This window comes from Mastigoproctus giganteus, chromosome 11 (assembly GCF_048544385.1).
Source record: "Mastigoproctus giganteus isolate SK-2022 chromosome 11, ASM4854438v1, whole genome shotgun sequence".
NCBI lineage: Eukaryota > Metazoa > Arthropoda > Arachnida > Uropygi > Thelyphonidae > Mastigoproctus > Mastigoproctus giganteus.
Window position 1 is genome coordinate 39,828,141 of NC_143585.1, and position 23,199 is coordinate 39,851,339.

At 36.6% G+C, this 23,199-nt stretch overlaps 1 protein-coding gene across 6 annotated transcripts in view; it reads right to left on the reverse strand.

The window, feature by feature from the left end:
* The window catches only part of LOC150077936 (phosphatidylinositol 4-kinase type 2-alpha-like), an 87,872-nt gene extending 65,467 nt beyond the window's left edge, over nt 1–22,405 (reverse strand). For 3 of the 6 annotated variants that reach the window (XM_090385110.1, XM_090385109.1, XM_090385111.1), the window contains exons 1-2: nt 22,039–22,405; nt 9,390–9,590 (exon numbers count right to left, since the gene is read on the reverse strand). In XM_090385110.1, coding sequence (XP_090241236.1) covers nt 9,390–9,590; nt 22,039–22,377 — 540 coding nt within the window. In that variant the 5' untranslated portion in view covers nt 22,378–22,405. Of the gene's footprint in view, nt 1–9,389; nt 9,591–22,023 lie in introns of all 6 variants that reach the window. The other 3 variants (XM_090385113.1, XM_090385115.1, XM_090385112.1) reach the window with 1 other exon arrangement.
* Nucleotides 22,406–23,199: the final 794 nt, after the last annotated feature.

Genomic DNA, 23,199 nt, shown 5'->3' on the forward strand with positions numbered 1-23,199 from the left:
TTTGGAAACCAGGCACCTGCAAGGAGATCTGACAGATGTTTAAAACTGAATGGCTTCAGTAAGCCAAATGCTGATGCATCCTTCCTCTTGCCCAGACAACACACATTTATGAGGGGTCATAAATTTAAATTGAGGAAGGATGGTTGCAAGAGTCCATATTTAGAAATTTGCTTTCAAACAGCAGATAGTTGATTGTTGGAACAAACTTCCTCTGGTGCAATGGAAGTGGGTGGGTCGAATAAATTTTAAGGAGGAATGAGACAAATTAGACGATGTGAGAAAGGGTTTTTTTTTTGGCTCGTGCTGTATAAGCTTGCTTCTTGCAACATTAGCCACTATACTAATATCTGAAAGAGAAGTTGCAAATGAAAAACATACACCTCAAATAGGGACGGAAGGGCTAAACTCATGGCTAACATGGGATTGCAGACCAGTTTCAAATTCTGGGTTGTTCTGAAAGGGATAAACAAGGGTGAAAATTTCAGAAATACAATATAAGTTAGTGGGTAGTTGATTGTTGGAACAAACTTCTATCTGCTGTTATGAAGTGGGTAGTTTGAATAAATTCAAGGACAAATTCTTGGAGAGGATGGACTGGTGAGGGTAGTTTTTTTTTTTTTGCTGATACTCTTATAAGATTTCTTTCTTGCATCATTTGCCACTATTAATACTAAGTCAAATATTTCTCTAGAATGTTTTAATTTTTTAAAAAGATATAACATGATTTAGAGAAATTAATCATTTACAACTATACACTGTGCTAAAACTGATTTTCAAGTTATTTTTCATATAATTAATAATCCTTTGAATTCTTTCTTGAGTTTGGATAATAAGTAGCTTTCATCAGTGGTTCTCTAAGTCCCCAACTTACGTACGCCCAAGTTACATAACTTCAGACTTAAGTAATTTTTTTTTTCACTCACTCAATTTTTTTTTTTTAAGGATTGTAAAATTTAAAAGAGTAAAAAATAAATAAATAAAAATAAATAAAAAAATAAACCATCAATAACAGCGAACACAGCACACACAAATTGCACAAGTGAGTAACAAATTTACGAAACTTTAAAAAATAGGAACGAAAAGAAGATTCTGAAAATTTATTTGTTTTTTTTTTATATGACTGAAGATTTCATTGAAGGGGGACACAAATTTCACCATAATAATGTAAAAACCCATAGAATTCCAGCTATCGGTATTATCACAAATGTACTACCCGTTTATAATAGATTGCACTAACAGAAAAACCCAATAAACGGGAAAGTGCAAATTTTTTTTATTGTTTTATGGTTGTGACCTCCAGAAATGTGCTTTAGTAAAATGTGAGCTTGTGTGAAGTGATAAGTGTGTCCCCCAATGAAGTTCTTTACAGAAAATTTCATTTTGACCATTATCATGGTGCCAACTAAGAGAATAAGTGACAGCGGTACTAGTAAATCTACCAAGAAAAGGAAAGTGATCGATTTGGATCAGAAAATTAAAATAATAAGGATGTATAAAAATGGTCAAAATTAACAAGTATCACAGGTAATTAAATTTGTCAGTGTAAACAGTGAACACAATAATAAAGGACAAAGACAGAATGCGAGAAGCAGCGAAGGGATCAGTACCAATGGAGTCAACTATAATAACTTTTTTAAGGCTAAGAAATACATATCAGTTTGTGAAGGCTAAGAAATACATATCAGTTTTTAGAGTACAATAACATGCATTTTTTCTTCCTTTTATGTTTTCTTTTCTTATGTGCCACTCCGGCTACTTCACCGCTGTCCCCAGATAAAGTTTTTAATTGAACTAATTAAAAATATATAACTATTTTTTCTATATATGCAAATGCAAAGTTTTAATCTTAAGAATTATGTAAACATAATTCTTAAGATTAAAACTTTGGATATGGTAACAAAGCCAACAAAATAGTAACTATATAGCATCTTGGTATGCAAGTTAAGGCCTATTCAGTAAGTTTAATTTGAAAAGATAGAAATAATCATCTCTTTATACTATAATTTTATTAGTGCATTAGCAGCTAACACTGAAGCATGGGCTTGGTTGATATAAGCTAATAATAGCAAGAAGCATGCCAGTTCCTGACAACCAATTAGGAAGCACAGTAATAAAACTCTCACTTATACTCATCATTTACTATTCAACCTTAATCAATGAGAAACATAACATCAGCTCTATTTCCTGTATAATACAAAAGACAGCCATAATTCACCTTTTGTTCTTAATAGAAACCCAATACAGTTGGCTTTCATTATGATACATCAATAAATACCTGGGACAAAATTCAATTGTGCTGATCTTTGCCCAGATTAGAATAAGCCATAAGCCAATCTTTGGGCTCAGTCAGCTATATATGGTGAGTCTCAATGTACAGACATGACTTACATCAAAATTCTAATGAATTTTACTTTTTACATTATCTTTTAATGATTGGCAGGGTACTCAATGACAGTAATAAAGGTAAGTTACTACAACAAGATCTAGAAAAATTAGCCACATATGGTGAAAAATGGCAATTGAAGTTTAACACTGGCAAATGCAAAGTAGTGCACATGGGTAGCAGTAATCCCAGATTAATGTACCATGGTGCTATACTCAGGGTAGTGGAAAATAAATAAAAAAAAAGACATGAGGTAATTGTGCATACAAGCTGCCAGGCCAGCTCATGGGGATCGGTTGTTGTTATTTGTTATTTGGTTTTTAGGAGCATTATCAACTAAGGCCATATGCAGTGGTCATTCCCTGACCTTTCTGCATCCTCCATATTTGGTGGCTCACGGGCTCGAATCCCGGTCTAATCAAGAAGCGTGTGCTACGCACTGCTGCTCCTGCCCACCTGGCTATGGAGGCGCCGGGGATCTGTTAATGATATACATTATACAGGAACTTTTGCTAGCAGGTATAAGAAGGAGTTATATCATTGTACAAGGCAATGGTTATGCCACACCTGGGGTACTGCATACTGGTCTGGAGGCCTTATTTTAGGAAGGATGAGAATCTGCTAAATTGGTGCAGAAATGGAAACAAGATTGGTGAAAGGAACAAAAGGGTGCTTTTACCAAGAAATGCTTCAGTTCTGCAAATTGCAACATCTGGAGACTAAGCACTTGCAAGATGATCTGATTGAAGGGGATTGAGTAAGCTCAATGCTGATGACATTCTTCCTCTTGCTCAGCTACACTCATAAGGAAGCATTGAGGTGGGCTTTGTTAAGTGGTTACTTCTATCTACTGAATATGCGTTCTAATGATCCTACCACTGACGCCACCCCACCTTTGTTTTAAAGGCCGCCGTAGCCTAGTGGTCAGGTGCGCGGGTGCATAAGTACACGTGCCTTGAGTGACCGGGGTTCAAGTCCGTGACTGCTGAATACGGTGCTGTTTCTTGTATTCTGTGTATCTTGTAAACTCCTCTGACCGTTTGGTCGTCCCAGAGTATAAACAGAAAATTTATTTATTTATTTATAAATTCAAATTGAGGATGGTTGCAGAACAGATGTGTGGAAATTTTCTTTCAGCCAGCAGGTGGTTCATTGTTGGATACAAACTTCCACCTGTTGTTGTGAAAGTGGGTAGTTTGAATAAATTCAAGAAAGAACTACACAAATTACTGGAGGAGTTGGACGGGTGATATCAGATGGTTTCATTTTATTATTATTTTTTTTTTGTTTTTGGTTGATGCTTTATAAGCTTGCTTTCTTGCATCATTTGCAACTACTAATCTTTCTCTGATTCAGAAAACACCTATTAAAACTTTATTTAGACAATGACAACCTTAATCCTAATGTTACTTATTATTGTTGCCTACAAGTTATTACTCTTGCCTACAAATTATTTTTTTTTTTTTTGGCTGGTGCAGCATAAGCCATAGGCTTTCTTGCACCATGCGGCCATTACTAATACTCCACAGGTCACTGGGCTAAGCCTCATTAATAATAATGTGAGCTGATTTCACCAATGTACATCTTGGCCATGTCTCCTAGTATAACTTTATCAGCGTATGTACTTTGCCATTAATTTCATTCTTTGAATGGCATTAAAGCAACATCATTTCTACAAGAAAATATGCCTTACATGGCTTGAGAAAAATTATCGGCTTTAGCCACTTGTGTATTTTTAATTATGGAGTTATAGCTGCAAAAAAGAAATTTTAATTTTCTCTGAAAGCAAAGAAAAGGAGATTAGGAGCCACAGTAATGCAATTTAAATTTATATTCCCTTAAACAGACTGGAACCGAAACTGAATGGTCAGTTCCATTTCGGCAGCTCATATCTGTTTAGAGGCTTAAAGACTGGGTTCAGCAGAACCTTGAAACACAGTCAACCATATTAAGTGTAGACTGATGTAATAATGTTTCACTAAACATCTGAAAACAAATTCACATATGGTATAAGTGTCTTTTATTTCATTTATCTTTTTAAAATCACTTCCCTTAACCCTTGAGAGATTTATTATTTCTATGAATAAATCCTAGATCATTAAACTATAACCTGGTGTTTCCTTTGATTATATTGTCAAATTATTGCTTAAAATGGGCTATTTTTACCTTAATAATTTACTGGTAATCATGTTTAGTACAGAAACTCTCCACAAATGGAATATTAAGTAAAATCATTCTTTTGGCCAAAATCTCACAAATGACCTAATCATCAGATATTAGACCCATTTTCATTTTGTGTCCCGATAAATGTACAAGTGTCTATAAAAGTGTTCATGGGCAATTTGCATATTGTGTGGGCTGAAAAACCCAGAGAATAACTGATAGTGGGGGTTATTCACGGGCAATTTGCGTATTGTGTGGGCTGAAAAACCCAGAGAATAACTGATAGTGGGAGGTTAGCCCCCTACTCTCACCTAGACAAGATCACCTGATATGTGATTTTGTCTAGGAAATTAACTATTGTTGGAACACAAAGTGGAAGATGAGTTTTTTTTTTTTGTAAAAAGTTTGTTTGTTTGTTTGTTATTTGGTTTTTAGGAGCATTAGCAACTAAGGCCATATTGCTCCGGGATATGCAGTTGTCATTCCCTGACCTTTCCGCATCCTCCGTATTTGGTGGTGACGGGCTCGAACCCCGGTCTAATCAAGAAGCATGTGCTACGCACTGCTGCTCCTTTGTGAAAAGTAAGACAGTCCTGGGCTTTGAGAGGACTGAAGTTGATTAAGTTTATTTCTCCTACTGGAGAATCACCCAGAGATCAGCATTTAAGGAATTGGTAATAAATAATTGAGAAGTTGTAGCTATTTGTGTAGAGCATGGGCTCTCAAACTGGAATGTAATGTACTATCATGAGAAAAACTGTAAATTGGATTTCCTGTTTTTTTAACACGTGTTCGGACTGTTTTGAAAGAGAGAGCGGGAATTATAGAAGCCAATTCAGAAGAACAGTGCCCATGGAAGTATCTGTAGTAGAGGCATGCAGCAGAAACAGTACGTCTATGAGAAAGTGAGTGGAGAGACTCTGTTAGAGATGAATCATTAATTAACCTAACTGCCCTCTTCTGAATGGAATCAAGAAGCCTGAGAGAGGATTTGGGGGCACCACCCCAGATGTGGGAACAATATTCCATGGCAGGGCGGATTTGCGATTTATACAGAGTGAGCAGCTGTTTGGAAGAAAAGTAACGCCGAGAGCGAAAGAGAAAACCAAGTTTTTTAGATGCAGAGGAAGCAATATTTGTAATGTGCTTGTGACAAGAGAGATTAGAAGTCAGGGTAATCCCCAAAAGAGAGAGATATCATTTTGCCTAGAAATCAGAGTGTCACTAAAGATAAGCATAGGAGAGAAGAATCCTTTTTGCGAGATATAAGACAAGACTGAGTTTTAGAAGGGTTGAAATCAACTAAGTTGTCTTTGCCCCACTGGAGAATTACCTGAAGATCGGCATTTAAGGAATTGGTAGCAGATTTTCGAGAAGTTGAAGCTGATTGAGCAGGACAAGGTTTCTCAAAATGGAAAGTGGAATGCAATGTGCTATCATTGGCAAAACTATGGATAGGATTTACAGTCAATGGAAGAAGGTCATTAATATACAAGAGGAAAAGAGTGGGGGAAAGAACTGAACCTTGGGGCACACCGGCATTAGTGGAGAAGTTAGAAGACAGAACCATCTACCATCACCCTCAGTGAGCGATCAGAGAGAAAACTGGATAAACAATTACTAAAAACAGCTGGCAAACCATAAGATGGAAGCTTGTTTAGAAGACCTTTATGCCAAACACGATCGAAAGCCTTTGAGATGTCAAGAGCAACTACTTGTGTTTCACCGAACCTTTCCATTGAATCAGTCCATAAATGGGTAACATAAGCCAGATATCACCAGTGAATCGACACTGACGGAATCCATACTTTCGATCGTTAATTAGACGGAAGGTTTCTAGGTAGTTTAAGAGTTGGCGGTTAATTGATTTCTCCATTACTTTAGAAAGAGTAGAAGTAATTGCAATGGGACGATAATTGGATGGGAGGGATTTGTCACCCTTTTTAGGAACTGGCTGGATATGAGCACATTTCCAAGCAGAAGGAAAAACACCTTTGGAATAAGAAAGTGAAAAAAGGCGGCAAAGAATAGGAGTAAGTTCAGGAGCACAGGTTTTGAGAACACGTGGAGAAATACCATCTGGACCTGGAGCTTTCTTAGCATCAAGATTCATCAAAATCCTTCTGATATCCTTTTGACGGAAGACCACAGGAGGCATTGAATGGAGTGGGTTGGGAATGTTGGGAGGTGTTTTACCAAGATCATTAATACATGAGCTGGAAGAAAAATGGGATGCTAGCAGGTCAGCTTTATCCTTGGCTGAAGTGACAAGTGGCAAGAGACCAGATTGCTCGGCTACCATTAGTGCAAGAAGCAAGTTTTCTACTCTTAGTCTGTTCAAACTCTAGTTTGGACTGATTAATAACTGCTTTACAATTGTTGCGAGCTTTGGTGTAGGCAGAAAATGAAACTGAAGGATTAGAAACAAGCCAATTACGATATGCAACATTCTTCTCTTGAACAGCCTTAGCACATTTATTGGAAAACCAAGGTTTAGATAAAGGACAAGATTTTAAAGTGGAGTGTGGGATAAAGGATTTCATTCCTGCAAGAATAATTTCACAGACACGATCTGAGCAAACGTTGACATCAGAACTTTTGAAACAGTAATCCGACCAAGGAAAAGAAGAAAAGAAGTCTCGCAGGTCATCCCATTTTGCATTCTTGTAATGCCAAACAACACGAGGTTGGGAATAGCCATGAGATAAAGGTTCCATTGGAGAAGAGACAATCAACAAGTTGTGATCTGAAGTGCCTAAAGGACCTCTCACTTCGACCGTGTACTTAGAAGGGTTGTTTGTGAGAAAAAGATCAAGTGTATTGGCTGTATGATTAGGATTGTCTGGTATTCTTGTAGGTAAATGAACAATCTGTGCAAGGTCATTAGTAATTGCAAAAGCCTCAGCATCTCGACCTGCTGGGTCGGTGTGACTAGAGAATGGAATCCAGCTGGAGTTGTGAACATTAAAATCACCAAGGAAAATTACCTCACTGTTAGGAAAGTTGGACTGGAGAAAGTCAAGTTGCAAAGAGAGGAAGTCAAAGAGCTCCAAGTGATTATTGGGAGAACGGTAGAGACAACAGATGAATTTGACACAATGAGGTAGAGAGATTTTAAGCCAGAGAAGATCAAAGAGAGGAGATTCCAAATTGCCAAGTCTCTGACAGGGAATATCAGAATGGACATATGCACAAATACCACCTTTGAGGCAAAAGGAATCATACAGCGAATAATTTGGGCATCTGAGATGAGCAGTAGTTGAATCAACCGATAACCGAGATTCTGTCAGAAAAAGTACATGGGGTTTGGCAGACTGCAAGTGGAAATGGACATCGTTGAGATTAGAATTGAGACCAAGTATATTTGTGAAATCTTTTCGCAGATAAGCTTGCTCTATTAGTTTGACAATTCATGGTGTATTCAATAGTAAGAAAAAGTCAGTGGGACATGCTGTATAAAGTAATGAAATTTTTGGATATGGTGTACACATGGTAAGAATATACACAGATCCTTGACATAACGTGGCCTCGACAATGCTCCCCGCATACACACTACTCGGACTCCTTCCAGTCACTATCTGGCAGAGTAGAGGTAGCAAGATTATACACTAGCTGATCCGGAAGCCTCCTAGAGAGTTACCAATAGATTTGGTCCGGTGTACTAACTAGCGGCCGGCCTGCGAACACCGTTTTAGAGCTGTACCCTCGAAATGTAAGGAATATTGGATCTCGCCACGACATTCATCATAACCTCAAAAGTCATCAATCATACTGCATGATGGAAGAGATAGGGAAGGGTTGACCGGAACTTAGCTCTAGAGACTAAACATGGGTTCCACCACTTCAAGCCTCCAGGATACCCAGGATTACTAACAGTCTCACCATCGTGAAGGTGCAAGCACCTTCACTGTTGGTGGAAGGTTATTATTACACTGGAGAAAAAGAGTGGGTGAAAGCGCATAAGTTGAAAAATTAAAAGCCAGAGAGCCATCTAGCATCACATTTAATGAGTATTCTAAAAAGAGACTAGTAACTAACTGCAAAAACCAGAAGGCAAATTGAAGCCTGCTTGAAAGATCTTTATACCAAACATGATCAGAAGCATTAGAAAAGGCTGATTATTGGTTGCCTTTAAAAATTTCCATGAAACTTTTCCAAAGATGAGTAAAATAAGTCAATGTGACCAATGAATCCACAAAATCCATATTTACAATAGTTGATCAGATGGAAAGTTTCAATCTAGTGTAGAGTGGGTGGTTGATCGATTCCTCCAATTACATATTATGTTTTATTTACCTATGCAGACTTCAGAGATGATATTTGATAGCTCTACTCAAGCATGGCAGGAAATATCAATCATGTGCTGCTCAGTACATGACTTCAGTTTCTCCAGTGGTGGAAATGAGTAAATTTCCAAGGGAGAATGCACCAATACAATAAGGTGGGTGACAATAGGTTTTACACTATTTGTTCAGTTATAAATGATCAATTCTACTAATTATCTGATTTGTAAAAAAAAAAAAAAATTTGGAAACATCTGAATTGCTTGAGGATGCACATACATATTTTTTCTTGTGAGGTTTTTTTTCCCTCAAATATTTCAAATGTCACACTTTTGAATAAAAAAAATTAATTTTACAGTTGAAGAAAATGTTATTTGATGTTTATTTCATTTTTACCACATATCTCCTCCACACTGGTCATCAATTTGTATGTTATCAGATAGTATACTTTGTTTCTGTTATAATCCAGTCATGGATTCACAGGCATAGCTCATTATTATACAAGGTAGATTACATACAATGATACTAAGAAAAAAATTAAAAGGTAATAAATTAAATACCTTAGTCTTTGGGACAATATTTAACTGAAGTTTTTGGTCAACAAGGGATGCTCCTGATTCAGAAAGATAACCTTGATTAGGAACTAAACAACTCCTACCAAAACAACATGGGCAACATAGTTTATGCATCCACTTAGTCCATTTTGGATTCAAATTACCATATGGCTCTTCATCTTTAGGCTTAAATACACCAATTGTTCTCTAAAAAAAAAAATTTATTTTGTGAATTTTAAAAACACAAAATACAGTTCTTAAGCAACATGCTGTTATTAAAAACTTTGCTGATTTTTATTTTTATCATATTATCATTTTATATATATTTTTAACCTATTTATTTAAGTTAAGCAAATTTTAAATAGAGTAGTCAGACTCAACATAGGGTAATAATAAGAAATAAAATTAAAGTTTTAGTCTAGATGGTGTTTAAGAAATTAGATGAGCAAAGTCAATTAAAAAGATAAAAATTATACATACATAAAAAAGCACTGTAAACTAAATAAAAAACTTATCAAAGCAATTAGGTGTTATAGTTTTTATATATAAACAGACAGGAGAGATAGAAACTTGAAATATTGCTATTTACTTTTTTACTAGAAGAAATGTTCAGAATCCAAATGGAAATATTAATTATTATAGTTTGAAGTTCAGCATTTACTCCAGTGAAAAATTTATACAATTGATTTTGTGTGTGTGTGTGTGTGTGTGTGTGTGTGTGTGTGTGTGTGTGTGTGTGTGTGTGTGTGTGTGTGTGTGTGTGAGCAAAGAGAGAGAGAGGTTTTACATCTAAATCGTCACTTACATTTAAAGTAGAACTGTTCAACTTCTGACTACAAAGGAACAGTGTATCTTCGCTAGTGGCTAAAAAACGCTGCTACATGAACGTTATACAAAAGTATACTGTATATAAAAGAAGAGGAAATTTTGCTAATAGAACTTTAGCATTGCTTTTTTAAGGGAAATAAGAGCATTTCTTTAAATATCTAGTGCTTTCATTCCAAACATGGCTATTTCATCTATCATTATAAGTTAAGTTACTCAAATCCTAGTGGATTTCACTGACTAAATTGCAACCTATGTGGGAGAGTAACCTGGTAAATGAGCAAGCTAATGAGGTATCATCCTCGTGCTCCAAGAAAGAATAATGCAGAATAACGCATTATTCTGCTTAAAATAATCATCACCAGATGGATAAACTGTGAGCATGAAAAGATGCATTTAGTTAACAACAATGTTAAACTAGGTTGTAGAATTCATAAATTGATCCGCTGGTATTTGAGGACCTAATGTGTGTGTGTGTGCCACAAAACTACTCTTTCCCCCCCACACCATCACCCTACAACCAACAGCAACACTGTACATAACAGGTACATTAATTCATGCCACTGTTGCCATATACTGATTCTACTATCAGCACGTAACAACTGGAACTGGAATCTGTCAGACTAGACAAACTTTTTCAATGTACAGTGTCAGCGTTCCCATGCCCATTATAACTGAAACTGCTCATCAAGAGTGGAATCTGGTGAGGCCTGCTGCTATAGCCCACCTGTCCCACAAACATATTATGCATTTTAATATAGTACTCTCATCAGTACCGTTGTACTGCAGTGGCATTTGACTGATTGTAGCCCATCTGTTAGATTTTTTTTTTTTCTGTTGGCCTTTCACATCAAAAAAAGCTGTCTCTGACCACACAATTGCCACTGGCTGGATGCTTTCTAGTTGTTGGATCATTATCTGTAGACACTGCAGTACATGAACAGTCTGGCAGAGCAGCATCCATGATATTAACACTGGCTACCATACCACACTAAAGCTCATTCTCTCACTAAATTACACACACACACACACACACACACACACACACACACACACACACACACACACACACACACACACACACACACACACACACACACACACACACCTTGGTGTTCAACTACCTGCTTTATATACCCTGGTATGGACATTCTAAAGTGGCTATTCAATGTATAGAGACAACTTTAGATGCCTATTATAAGAAAAAATTATTTTAAAAAATATATTTCTAAATTAAAGTGTGTGTGTGTGTGTGTGTGTGTTAAATAATATAAATAAGAAAAATATTTCCATGCCCCAGCAGACTTTCCTCTTCATCAGTGCTTTGTAAGTCTCACTTGAACAAAACAGTTTTTACAAAAAATTCAATACAACCAATTATTTTCAAAGTCAATGAACGTATAAATATTCGTTTACACTAAAGATAGAGCTTGTGTGAAAATTATGAATGACACTGTAAAGCTGCATATTTAAGTACAGCAACAGAAGGATTTGTTCGAAAATAAAATTTATCAAAGATGTGGCTGTTATTATTGTTGTTGTTATTTGGTTTTTAGGAGCATTAGCAACTAAGGCCATATTGCTCCGGGGATATGCTGTGGTCATTCCCTGACCTTTCCACATCCTCCGTATTTGGTGGTCATGGGCTCGAACCCCGGTCTAATCAAGAAACGTGTGCGACACACTGCTGCTCCTGCCCACCTGGCTACAGAGGTGCCATCAAAGATGTGGCAAAAAAAGAATTCAATATAATGCCTACTATAGCTTCCACATTAATTACAGCTTGTTGATTATTCACATCCGGTACTTCTATTTGATTTGTCCTACAGTGTTTCGCCCATCTTCTCATTTCCAATCTTGCTTCTCTTTCTTCAATGTTTTCTCTCCATTTTCGTAGCCGTAGAGTCTCATTTCGGTCTCTTAGTCTGTTAGATCTCGCCCCCTAATGTTTCATTAGCATTTCTTCTACATTTTCTCAAAGTTCTTACACACTGTTCAGTATTTTTACACTTCTTAAAACTTAGAATGGTTTATTAAAATTGAAGACAGATAAAATAAACATACATCGATAGCTTTCAGGCATAGGTTGCCTTTCTTCAGTCGAAAAACATTAGTACAAAAATTAATAAAGAATGCCCGGTATGGTGGTCATACGAGGTGAACTGCATGAATGGGTGCTGGTAACAATTAGCAGTTGGAAAATTTGGGCAGCATACCTAAGTGTTTTATATATACAGATTGCAGAGAAACTCTATCGACAAACTTGAACAGGTGATAGATGGTACCAAAAGAAACGTTTTTTGTCAAGTAAACATAGGTCATAAATGAGTCGTTATAACAGCAGAAGCTATTAAAGGGTTGTAAAAATCAGAACAACACATTCAGTAATTTAATGTTATTTAATGCATACAAATCATTTGCTGTTGTACACAAAATAGGAAAAACAATTCATATGAAGTGCTTGAACTGGTGACCGTGATGTTCAATGCATAATAACTCATACTGACACATCAAGACAATCCTAGCAACTTCCAATGTAGGCATTGGAAGTTGCTAGGATTGTCTTGTATCTCTGCACTTGCTGCAACAATCTGAGCTATAAGTTCCTCCACTGTGCCAACTGGTGTTTCATACACAAGAGTCTTCATATATCCCCAAAAGAAAAAGTCCAAAAAAGTCAGATCAGGTGACCTTGCTTGCCAGACTACAGGTCCACCTCAACCAATCCATCTGACTGGAAAGGTTGTATGTAAGTGTGTGCATACAAGTCTGTCAAAATGTGGTGGTGCGACATCATGTTGGAACCACATTTGTGCTCGGACAATCAGAGGAACATCCTCCAACAACTCTGGAAGTGTTTGCTCTAGAAAACGCAAATAGAGTCGTCCATCTAAACGTGCAGGCAACATGTATGGTCCAACTAAAATGTTTCCCACAATGCCAGCTTGACACTAAACCTGAGTTTGTAGCCGTGTTCAACCATTGCATGGGGATTAGATTATTCTTTGCCCACACGACTGTTGCGGCTGTTGAACAATCCCTCTTGGGTGAAAAATGCCTCATCAGTGTAAAGCACATTATTGGAAAAATCAGGCTGCAAGTTGGTTTCCTGTAAAAACCAGTGGGAGAACTTGAAAAGTGAGCAAAGTCAGCAGGTTCTAGTGCATGCACTTTCTGGCATCGGAAAGATGTAGTCCCACTTCATGCACATCTCACACCAAACGATGCTGCACACCCAATCGGTGTGCAACAGCTCTTGTGCTGGTAGGAGTATTAGCAAAGATCTGCAAAACCTGTTCCTCAAACCAGGGTGTCCTAACAGTGCATCGACATCCAGTATCATAAATATTCACACCAAAAGAGCCACTATTCCACCATCTTTGGTATATCGCAGCAAACGTTGTGGTGAGGCAACCTTCTGTCTGGGAAGCGTTCTTGATAAATCCTGCAAGCCTCTCTTCCATTTCTATTTGCTGCGCCATACATTAAATGGATATCCGCCATTTTTGCAACAGTGAAATGCTCCATGTCTGTACACGTACTGATCATAATATGACATTACACTTTTACGCTATTAGCAGCAGATACGCACCACTCCAAGGACCTCTCAACACATGCGTATGTTGATGGTAGTCGTACATTCGAGCACTGTGTTATGGATTGTTTTTTCCAATTTAGTGTGCAACAGCAAATGATTTGTATGCATTAAATTACTGAATGTGTTGTTCCGATTTTTACAACCCTTTAATAGCTTCTGCTGCTATAACTCATTTATGACTTATGTTTACTTGACAAAAAATGTTTTGTTTGGTACCCTCTATCACCTGTTCAAGTTCGTTGGTAGAGTTTCTCTGCACCCTGTATAGATTATTCTTCTCTCTCAGTTCAGGACAATTGCCTGTTCCTAGGCAACTGAAAATAGCATTTCATGACACAAAATATTATCATGATTTTTAATTGTTATTGGAAAGTATAATGTATAACCTCAGTTTGAGTTTTATACATTTCTAGCCATTTTAACTATGACTTAAAAATGGGTATAAAACTTTAGTCATTATTCACCTCTGAAGAAATGGTTGAAAAATAACATTAATAACAATTAACATAACATAAACAAAAATTTTCCAATAAATTCTTTCTTCCAAAGTGACATATCAAACAGAATGAAACTAAACCATAAATACAAATAAATCTGAATAAGAACCTAAACCAAAAACAGTTATCAATTTCACTTCTCAATGTTAATTAGTATAAACTTGTGTAAGCAAAGGTGGGATTTACCTAATGCTTAACTTGATAATATTTTGTCTCTTATTTTAATGGGAAGGAAATGAAAGGAAGAGAAAATATTCTCAGAATTTTTGCATGAAAATCAATTAAACTCTCCATACTTGAATCGTTTACCACCACTATTTTGAGTGTAGCAAAAATCCAAATCAACATGGTGCAAGGGTTTTTTTTTTTTTTTTTTTGGACTGAAAATTTATCATTTAGAATAACAGAGTTGACCTGACCAAAAATTAAGAGGACATTCTATCAATTTGATTAAATTATGATTGCTTGGAACAATAGTTTATTTCCTTTACATTTTTGGGACTGATATAATTAAAAAAAAATTAATTGACTTAGTGATTATGTCATGGCACCACGGCAACAACCTTATCCAGCAATTCGGCTACTGCAGTAAGCACTTTGGTACTCCCCCTCCACCCCACCCATTTTGCTACCTCTTTGATTTCTAAAATGACACTAAATCAAATCCCTCTGATCTTAAATTTTAATGTCAAAAACAAAAATAAACCAAAACCACAGAAAGCTAATGTTCAGCACAACTAATGTTCATAGGGTCATGTTCAGCACACCTAGCATAATTTCCACCATGACAGGTCTCACTGAGTTCAGTTTATGCATAAAAATGTGTTGGAAGGTTTCAGAGAACAGTTCCAGTTGTTCCACCAAATCATAGATAGAAAGATGACTGTTTTGGTGAAATTAGCTCACTACTTTGTGCAAGATTTTCATCTGATATAAATGGAAGCCCTGTGCATTCTTCATTCAAAACAAAAATCATTTCACCTTCAAATTTTAAAGAAAGTTGCTGCTGTGCCCATTGCTCCCCCCCCCCTCCAATTACTTCACATTTTTGTAAAGGAACAGGGAAAAAGACACCATCTTTGACAATTCATATGTTTCACAGCAGTTCTTCTAAGCATGAACTTGAATGAAATCCATCATCCACATAAAACTGAGAAATCATAAAGGGTAATCAACAAAAAAGAGGTGAATAAAATAACTCTGAAGCAAAGAATACATGAGGGGCTGGTGGCAAACTACTCATGGTGGGATATGTTATCGTCATCTAGCTGTAGAACTTCACATCAGAATTAATGTTACCATGGCAAGGGGGAGCCTGAAAACTTTTATGTAACACCTTGCATTGTAATTTATCTATAAATATTTTATGTTATATACCCATAAAAAATCATATTATTCATGAGGTTTTTATTGTGTTTCAGTAATAAAATGAAAGTTCTTGTATTATTTTAGGAATCAGAATATTTTAAACACCTATTACAACTTTGTATTTTGCTGTTTAAACAATGGTATGTGCATATATATAAGCAGTGCATAGCACATGCTTCTTGATTAGACCAGGGTTCAAGCCCGTGACCACCAAATATAAGGAGGATGTGGAAAGGTCAGGGAATGACCAACGCATATCCTCGAAGCAAAATGGCCTTAGTTGCTAATGCTCCTAAAAACCAAATAACAACAACAGCATATATACAATATACACTGAGTGGACAGAAATCAGGGGATAAGGGCAGTCACATGACAAGGCATTGGGTCCACTAGTTCATGAAAGCATTCCACAGGTATTTCCATCCATGCTTGCTGCACTGCTGTCCATAATTCTGCCGCATTCCTGGGTGGAGGATCCAAAGCTCGAACGGACCTTTCCACAGCATCCCAAAGATGCTCCACAGGGTTCATGTCTGGTGAACAGGGAGGCCATTGCAAGGTGCTAAAATCTGCGGAATGCTCTAGTCATCATGGCTCTGTGGGGAGGCACATTGTCCTACTGGAAGAGTCCATTGCCCTCTGGGTGCACGATGACCATGAAGGGATGCAGATGGTCTGCAAGGATGCAAGGATGCAGATGGTCTGCAAGGATGCAAGGATGCAGATGGTCTGCAAGGATGCATATATGAACGGCACGTAACCTGCACCGTTCATATATGCATCTAGATGCGGTGCCTTCGTAGCCGGGTGGGCAGGAGCAGCAGTGCATAGCACACGCTTCTTGATTAGACCGGGGTTCGAGCCCACGACCACCAAATACAGAGGATGCAGAAAGGTCAGGGAACGACCACCGCATATCCCGGAGCAATATGGCCTTAGTTGCTAATGCTCCTAAAAACCAAATAACAAACAAACAAGCATCTAGATGTATCAGAGGTCCCAACGTGTGACAGATGAACATGCTCCAGACCGTTACCAACTGTCCACCTGCCTGAACACTTCCTTGTTGTCATGACGAGTGCATAGCTTCGTGCAGTTTCCACCAGATATGCACTCTCCTGTCCGCTCGAAATAACTGGAAAAGGGATTCATCAGAACAGGAGACCCATCTCCAATCATCCAAGGTCCAGTGCTGATGTTCTTTTGCCCAGTTGAGGCATAGAGTCCTGTGCAGTGGTGTTAGCAAGGGGACTCTTGTGGGTGGGTCGGCAGCTCCCATAACCTATTGCGGCTAATAATAGTCTGATGGTCTTGGTGGAGGCGTTTCTGGCACTTCTCACTCGTTGAAGTCGGCAGTGATTTATGCATTTATGCCACTGTCGCTCTCCGGTTGGCTGACACAATGTGAGACAGACGTCGAGGGCCACATTCATCCACCACCTTTCTCCACCCACAATGAGATGTTATTCTGGAAATGGCATATTCTTGATACTGTCAAACAGAAATAGTGCAATTTCTGTACCACCTCTGTGATAGAGTGACCCATGCATCGGGCACCCACTATCATCCCTCTTTCAAAGTTGGTTAACTCACGATGTTTATCTATACTGATATTGAATTACCGTCTACATGAATGCAGTGTACCTATAAATCTGCCAAGTTGTGGGTCTGTCCACTAGTGAGAGGGGTGACAGTATCACATTGCCCAGGAACCAGGTATCCCATTACTTCTGTCCTTTCAGTGTACATATACACACACGTATGCACACATTAGTATTCTTTAGATCGAATTGCCTTCAGGACTACATTTTCCAGGAGGCAAAATAAGGACAGAAGCATAGGATACTAATATAAGAGTTCTTTTGTTCTGGAAAATTGCCTGTAGTGGCAGTGTGAGGAAAACTGAAGTTTGCATGCCTAGGAAACATACAAGTAAATTTGGTCCTGGTCATCCTGACAGTACAGATATCTACAAAACAAAAGATGGAAAGAGAATCCTTCCAATCATATGGAGAGAAAATTATATTTTCCTAATGGGATACTCTACATATCTAGAAATAACTACACAATTATCCATAAATTGTTCAATCAGTTGATAATAGATACATTAAATTTCTATTAATTTCCAGTCTTCAAGAGCTCTATAACAGTGTTCCGTAGACCAGTTCCAGGGGGGTTCACAAAATATTCAGAAGGTATCAAGTAATATGTGTTTATTTTCTTAAAAAAATTATACTGATAGAATCACAACAAATTTTGTTATAGAACATTACTTATTTTCAATACAATTAGTGTATATAATTGTATACATATTTCAAATTATTCATTCTATGTATGGCAAATTGATGATAAATAAAGTTAGTATTATATATCTGTATAAAAATAAGAATAAAGTTGAGTTGTTTCACACATAAAACTCTTTGAATTATTTTCTTTTAAGAAAACCCAGCATACACACATATATATATATGCATTGTGCGTATGTGTGTGTGTGTGTGTGTCCGCAAACTTTTTTTTTGAAGGAGCCCGCAAACTTTTGATTTTTGAAGGGGTCCGTAAATCTCAGTAGTTTGAGAATGATTGCTCTATAAAGTTGCTACATATAATTTATACTACCTAAAAACATAAACATAATCAAATTTGACTTTGGACAACCACAGTGATCTCCCAGGATTCCATGCTTTGGAAGGCCTGGCAGGGCATGGGCAAGTGCAACTGCACAGGGAACCATTTTGATCATGAGTAAATTACAAAAAAAAAAAAAAGTATAAAAAGTAAAAATTAATATTTTAATGAGATTGGATGGCCAGGCTATTCAATTCATTTGGCAGTGAATGAGGCCTGCCAGACATATAACAATATTTTACTGGAGCAAGCTTTGGCTATAGGTGCTGAATTTGAGTCCTTATGGGGGCCAACGACAACCACACTATCAGTTTCTCATGCCATTAGCTCTCAACAGAGACTGTTTATGCTCACTATGTGCTAATAATAGTGCAAGCATGATTCAGGCGCATTATTCATTTATTCTTAATAAGTATAAGAATCTGAAGAAGAAGAAAAAACAGTGATAAAGCTGGTAAATATGCTTCTTAATTTCATAATTTTTATAGAAATAAATAAATCCTTTAAATATTTTAATTTAATTATTTCAGGCTTGTGCTCCGATGGATTTAATACAGGTATAAAAAAAGAATCTATTAAAATATTTATTTTCAGTTGTTCAAGCTGTGTGGTCTTTGTTAGGAAAATGAGATAGAGGGTATAAATTTTTGAAAAAATATTTTATAGTGTTTTAGCTACAAAAAGCCACCCAGCTTTGCACAGGATGCCTTCAAAGCTTACTATGAGCCTGGGGCCAGGCACTCTTCTGATGTTAAAAAGACAACAGTGACATTAATATTCAGTGTTTAAAATATCTCATAAGTCATAAAAATTAATACTAAAGAACAGGATTTTTTAAGGATCCCCAATGTTATTTTTGCTCAGAGTTCTACATGAACCCTGAGAAAAATAATCAAAGCTCCTAACGAAACCTTCATCAGGTCTTTCATCAACTTTTTTATTGCTCTCCTGTATATAAACTAGCACAGGCCTAGAATTTAATTTAATTTTAAATTTTTCAAGAAATTAGCAAAGTGAAATTCGTCTAAATTTTTTCACTTTACATATTTATTATTTAAGATATTTAAAACACCAGTGTTGTAGTGAATATTTATATAACTGCTTAGGTGTTCCGGCATTATAATATCTGAAACTATACAAATCACTAAAAATAAATTCCTAAATATATATACCAAATAATATATTTGTCACTTTATGTTTTATGTTTCTAAAATTTTGCAAAATATTTTAGTTAATACAAATATTTTATTCTTAATATAAATACAGATAGTCTTAGATTTATGTTAGGAATTTCCTACAAAGAGCAATGTACGTCGGAATGATGTAATCTGGACATGAATTTTAAATATGCATATTTACCTGTTATAAAAGGGAGATGCATTTCCATTGTAAAATTTTTCTAAGTTAATTAAAGTTTTATTTTAGTCATTAAAAATAAAAAGTAAACATGGAAGTATTAAAACCGAAAAGCAATAAAAATACACACATTGCATTGCACTGTATATATAAATATTTATCATTTACAAACCCCAGGAGCTCATATCTGGTGAGTATGGGATTAGCAGCACACCCAGGGTACTGAGCTGGATATCATCATTCTTTTTTTTTTTTTCTTGGTGATTCCTCTCTCTCGGTAATTCAGAAAATTTTTTTTTGGCTAGTACAGCATAAGCCTCACTCTTCCTTGCACCATATGGCTAATAATACTAATAATATTGTATTAGTCATACCAAATTATTCCACTTAAAAAGCCAAGAACAGAAGTCTGAATAGAATTTTGCATCTTCTTCTCTTGATACAGAAATATGTTCCATTTCACATATGGATCATTTTCAGTGACAACAATCATCCCTTTCTCAAACAAGCTGAACATTTCTAACTTCCTTTTTGTAGTACGCTGTTTCACTTGCAGTACTGGCTGCATTTCCTATTCCTTCTGCTCTTTTATCCACTATTGCTCCAATTCAATTAGATTCTCACTGGTCAGCTCAGCATCTCTACCATGTTGATTATGTCCATTACATCAAAGCCAATCTCATTTGTCAATTCCACAATCTGCAGCTGAAAACACTGTAAAATGACTCCGTCCATATATTCCACTATACCATTTTTCATACCTCAAATGACTTTCTCCCATAATGTCTCAATGGTGTATATGGATTATTTAATATTGTATCTCCTCCAGAATTCTTGAACTGATAACTGGTCCTCACTACCCATATCAGTGTTCAGCTATCACACAGTCTGCCATGAATAGCCCTGAATGTTGCTATCACCCTTTGGTCCATCAGCTGCAGCAAATAGCTCGTATTTTTTGACATTAAAGCAAATTTGTATGATATCACATGTATTCAATGATAACAGGACATTGGCAAAAACAAGCAAGGTCCTGCTGCTGTTGAGATTTTCCTTATAATATTTCCTGACATAGGGAGATATGACAAAAAAGTTTTTAAATTTAGAATTTAAAATTTCAAAATTAAAAATATTATATTGAAACAGCATAATTCAGAATGATATAATTGGGAGACTGCCTATCCTATTACTCTTTTCCTAGATTGAGCTACTGTTTTAAATCTCTTAAACTCTTAAATCTCAAATTGAGGAAAGACAGATGTAGGATAGATGTGCGGAAATTTGCCTTTAGCCAGCGGGTAGTTGGTTGGTGGAACAGACTTCCATCCCTTGTCGTGGAAGTTGATAGCCTAAATAAATTTAAGGCTCAGCTGGACAGGTATTTCGAATGAACAGAGGGGGTGAAGTGGAATTTTTTTTTTTGGCTGATGCTGCATAAGCTTGCTTTCTTGCATCATATGCCTCTACTAATGCTAATGCTAACATTTGTTCATGTCAGTGCAATTATTCCTCATTCCACCGTAAACTCTCTTCCTTCGTCTAAATTGAAATTCTTTATTCCTTATTCCATCCTAAACTCTCTTCCTTGATGTAAACCATGATTTTCTAATAAAACTGCTACATCTATTCAAGAATGCAGCATGTCACAATTGCCCTGTATCCAAAACTACAGCTTCATTTTCTGCTTACACTAAAGACTGCAACAGTTGCAAACAAAGAGTTATTAATAAATTAAAACTTAATTTTGAAAATGTTAGAAGGCCCAACTCAAGTTTCCTTAGCAGGGAAGGAAATTTTATGAGATCCCTGCACGTCATAACCAAGTTAGTTGATTTTGGGAGAGAGAGATAGGTAATTTTCCCTATAGTAAACTTAGATTTTTTCATTCAACTAAAACGTAAACTGATCAGAGAACAGATGCAATTAACAGGTATAATAACCTAACACAAAGGTTTTAAACTGCCCTAACACAAATTCTCAACAACTAATCAATGGGCCCAGAAAAGTATTTGCAATTGTGGCCCTGATAGTGCTGAACTCTCTTGGCAAATAAAGTACCGATATCTCATGGCCAAAGCCATGAGATGTCAATACTCTATATCTGGTAGATATATTTCATGTATCTAGGCCAGCGTGCATACGAACTTGGAACCCCCATACTGTCATGTATATAATCGCTCACAATTCCCTTATGTACAGTCTTTAAGCGCTTGAGTTACATTACGAAAACCTCTACATTAGTTACATACTTGAGTTAAATTCTGAAAACCTCTGTTGTTTTAAATTATTCTGTTGACTAGAAAACAAAAAAAAAAAAAAAAAAAAAGCTATACTCCAGTTTATACTCCTTATGTGGAGTTTTACCGCAAACTCCTATTTTACTCACCGTACAATCAGAACTTTTCACAAAATAGCTTCCACTTGAACCCTGATATATCCTCTGAGGAAACACGCCATTTAAAATGGCTAATTCTGCTTCTCTGACTATATTTGTAAATTGAGGATCATCAGGAAACTGGTTCATGTTACAGAAAACATCATGATCTAACCTCCTCAAAAGAGGCTGGTTCTCACGAATGTTTTCTTTCGAGCAATCTATGTTGGTAGTAATCGTGGATGGAGCGAAAGTAACGTCAGGAACGATCTGATCCTCCGTCTCGGAGTGTATTTGCGTTTGATCGTCTCCAGATGCAAACGCTTTCAAATGCGTATTTTCACTATTCATTTGTTGAATCTTCTTATCTCAGAACAGTTATAGCAAATGTTTCTTTTTAACTAACAAAATAAATCGCATAATAAGAAAACCAGCACAACCCCTTCACAATCAGCACATCAGTAAATGTGGAGCAGTGATCATGTGATAAGGCACATCGAAACCTACATGTAATAAGCGGCTTCTCAAATATGGTTCCCTATAAATTCTCTACACACGAACTAGCCCATAAGAGCCAAATTAATGGCAATGGCAATGGCAATAATTCCATTAACTTTTACGTAAATAGATGGCTGTCTCTTCTTTTATGGCTTCTAATAAATTTTCTAATAAATAAATTCAAATTTTCTAATAAAAATTGCGTACTGAAACGACTTATGATAAGAAATGCTGTATGCAAATGAACCGTTTATTCTGAAACAAAAGAGGAAATATCTGTGACACTGCTTATAGTAGTAGTAGTAGTAGTAGTAGTAGTAGTGGCACTTGATGCAAGAAAGCAAGTGTAGGAGCTTATGCAGCATCAGCCAAAAAAAAAAAAAAAAAAAATCACACCGTACCCTCCAATTGCCTGTCCAGTTCCTCCTTAAATTTATTTAACCTATCAACTTCCACAACGACAGATGGAAGTTTGTTCCAGCAATTAACCACCCGCTGGCTAAAGGCAAATTTCCGCACATCTATTCTGCATCTGTCCTTTCTTAATTTGAACTTATGTCCCCGTAGGTTCGTATTCTGAACAAGTGGGAGGATCCCATCAGAATTCAGCGTGCTCAACCCATTCAAGGCCTTATAGACCTCAATCAGATCACCGCGCAGGTGCCTAGTCTCCAG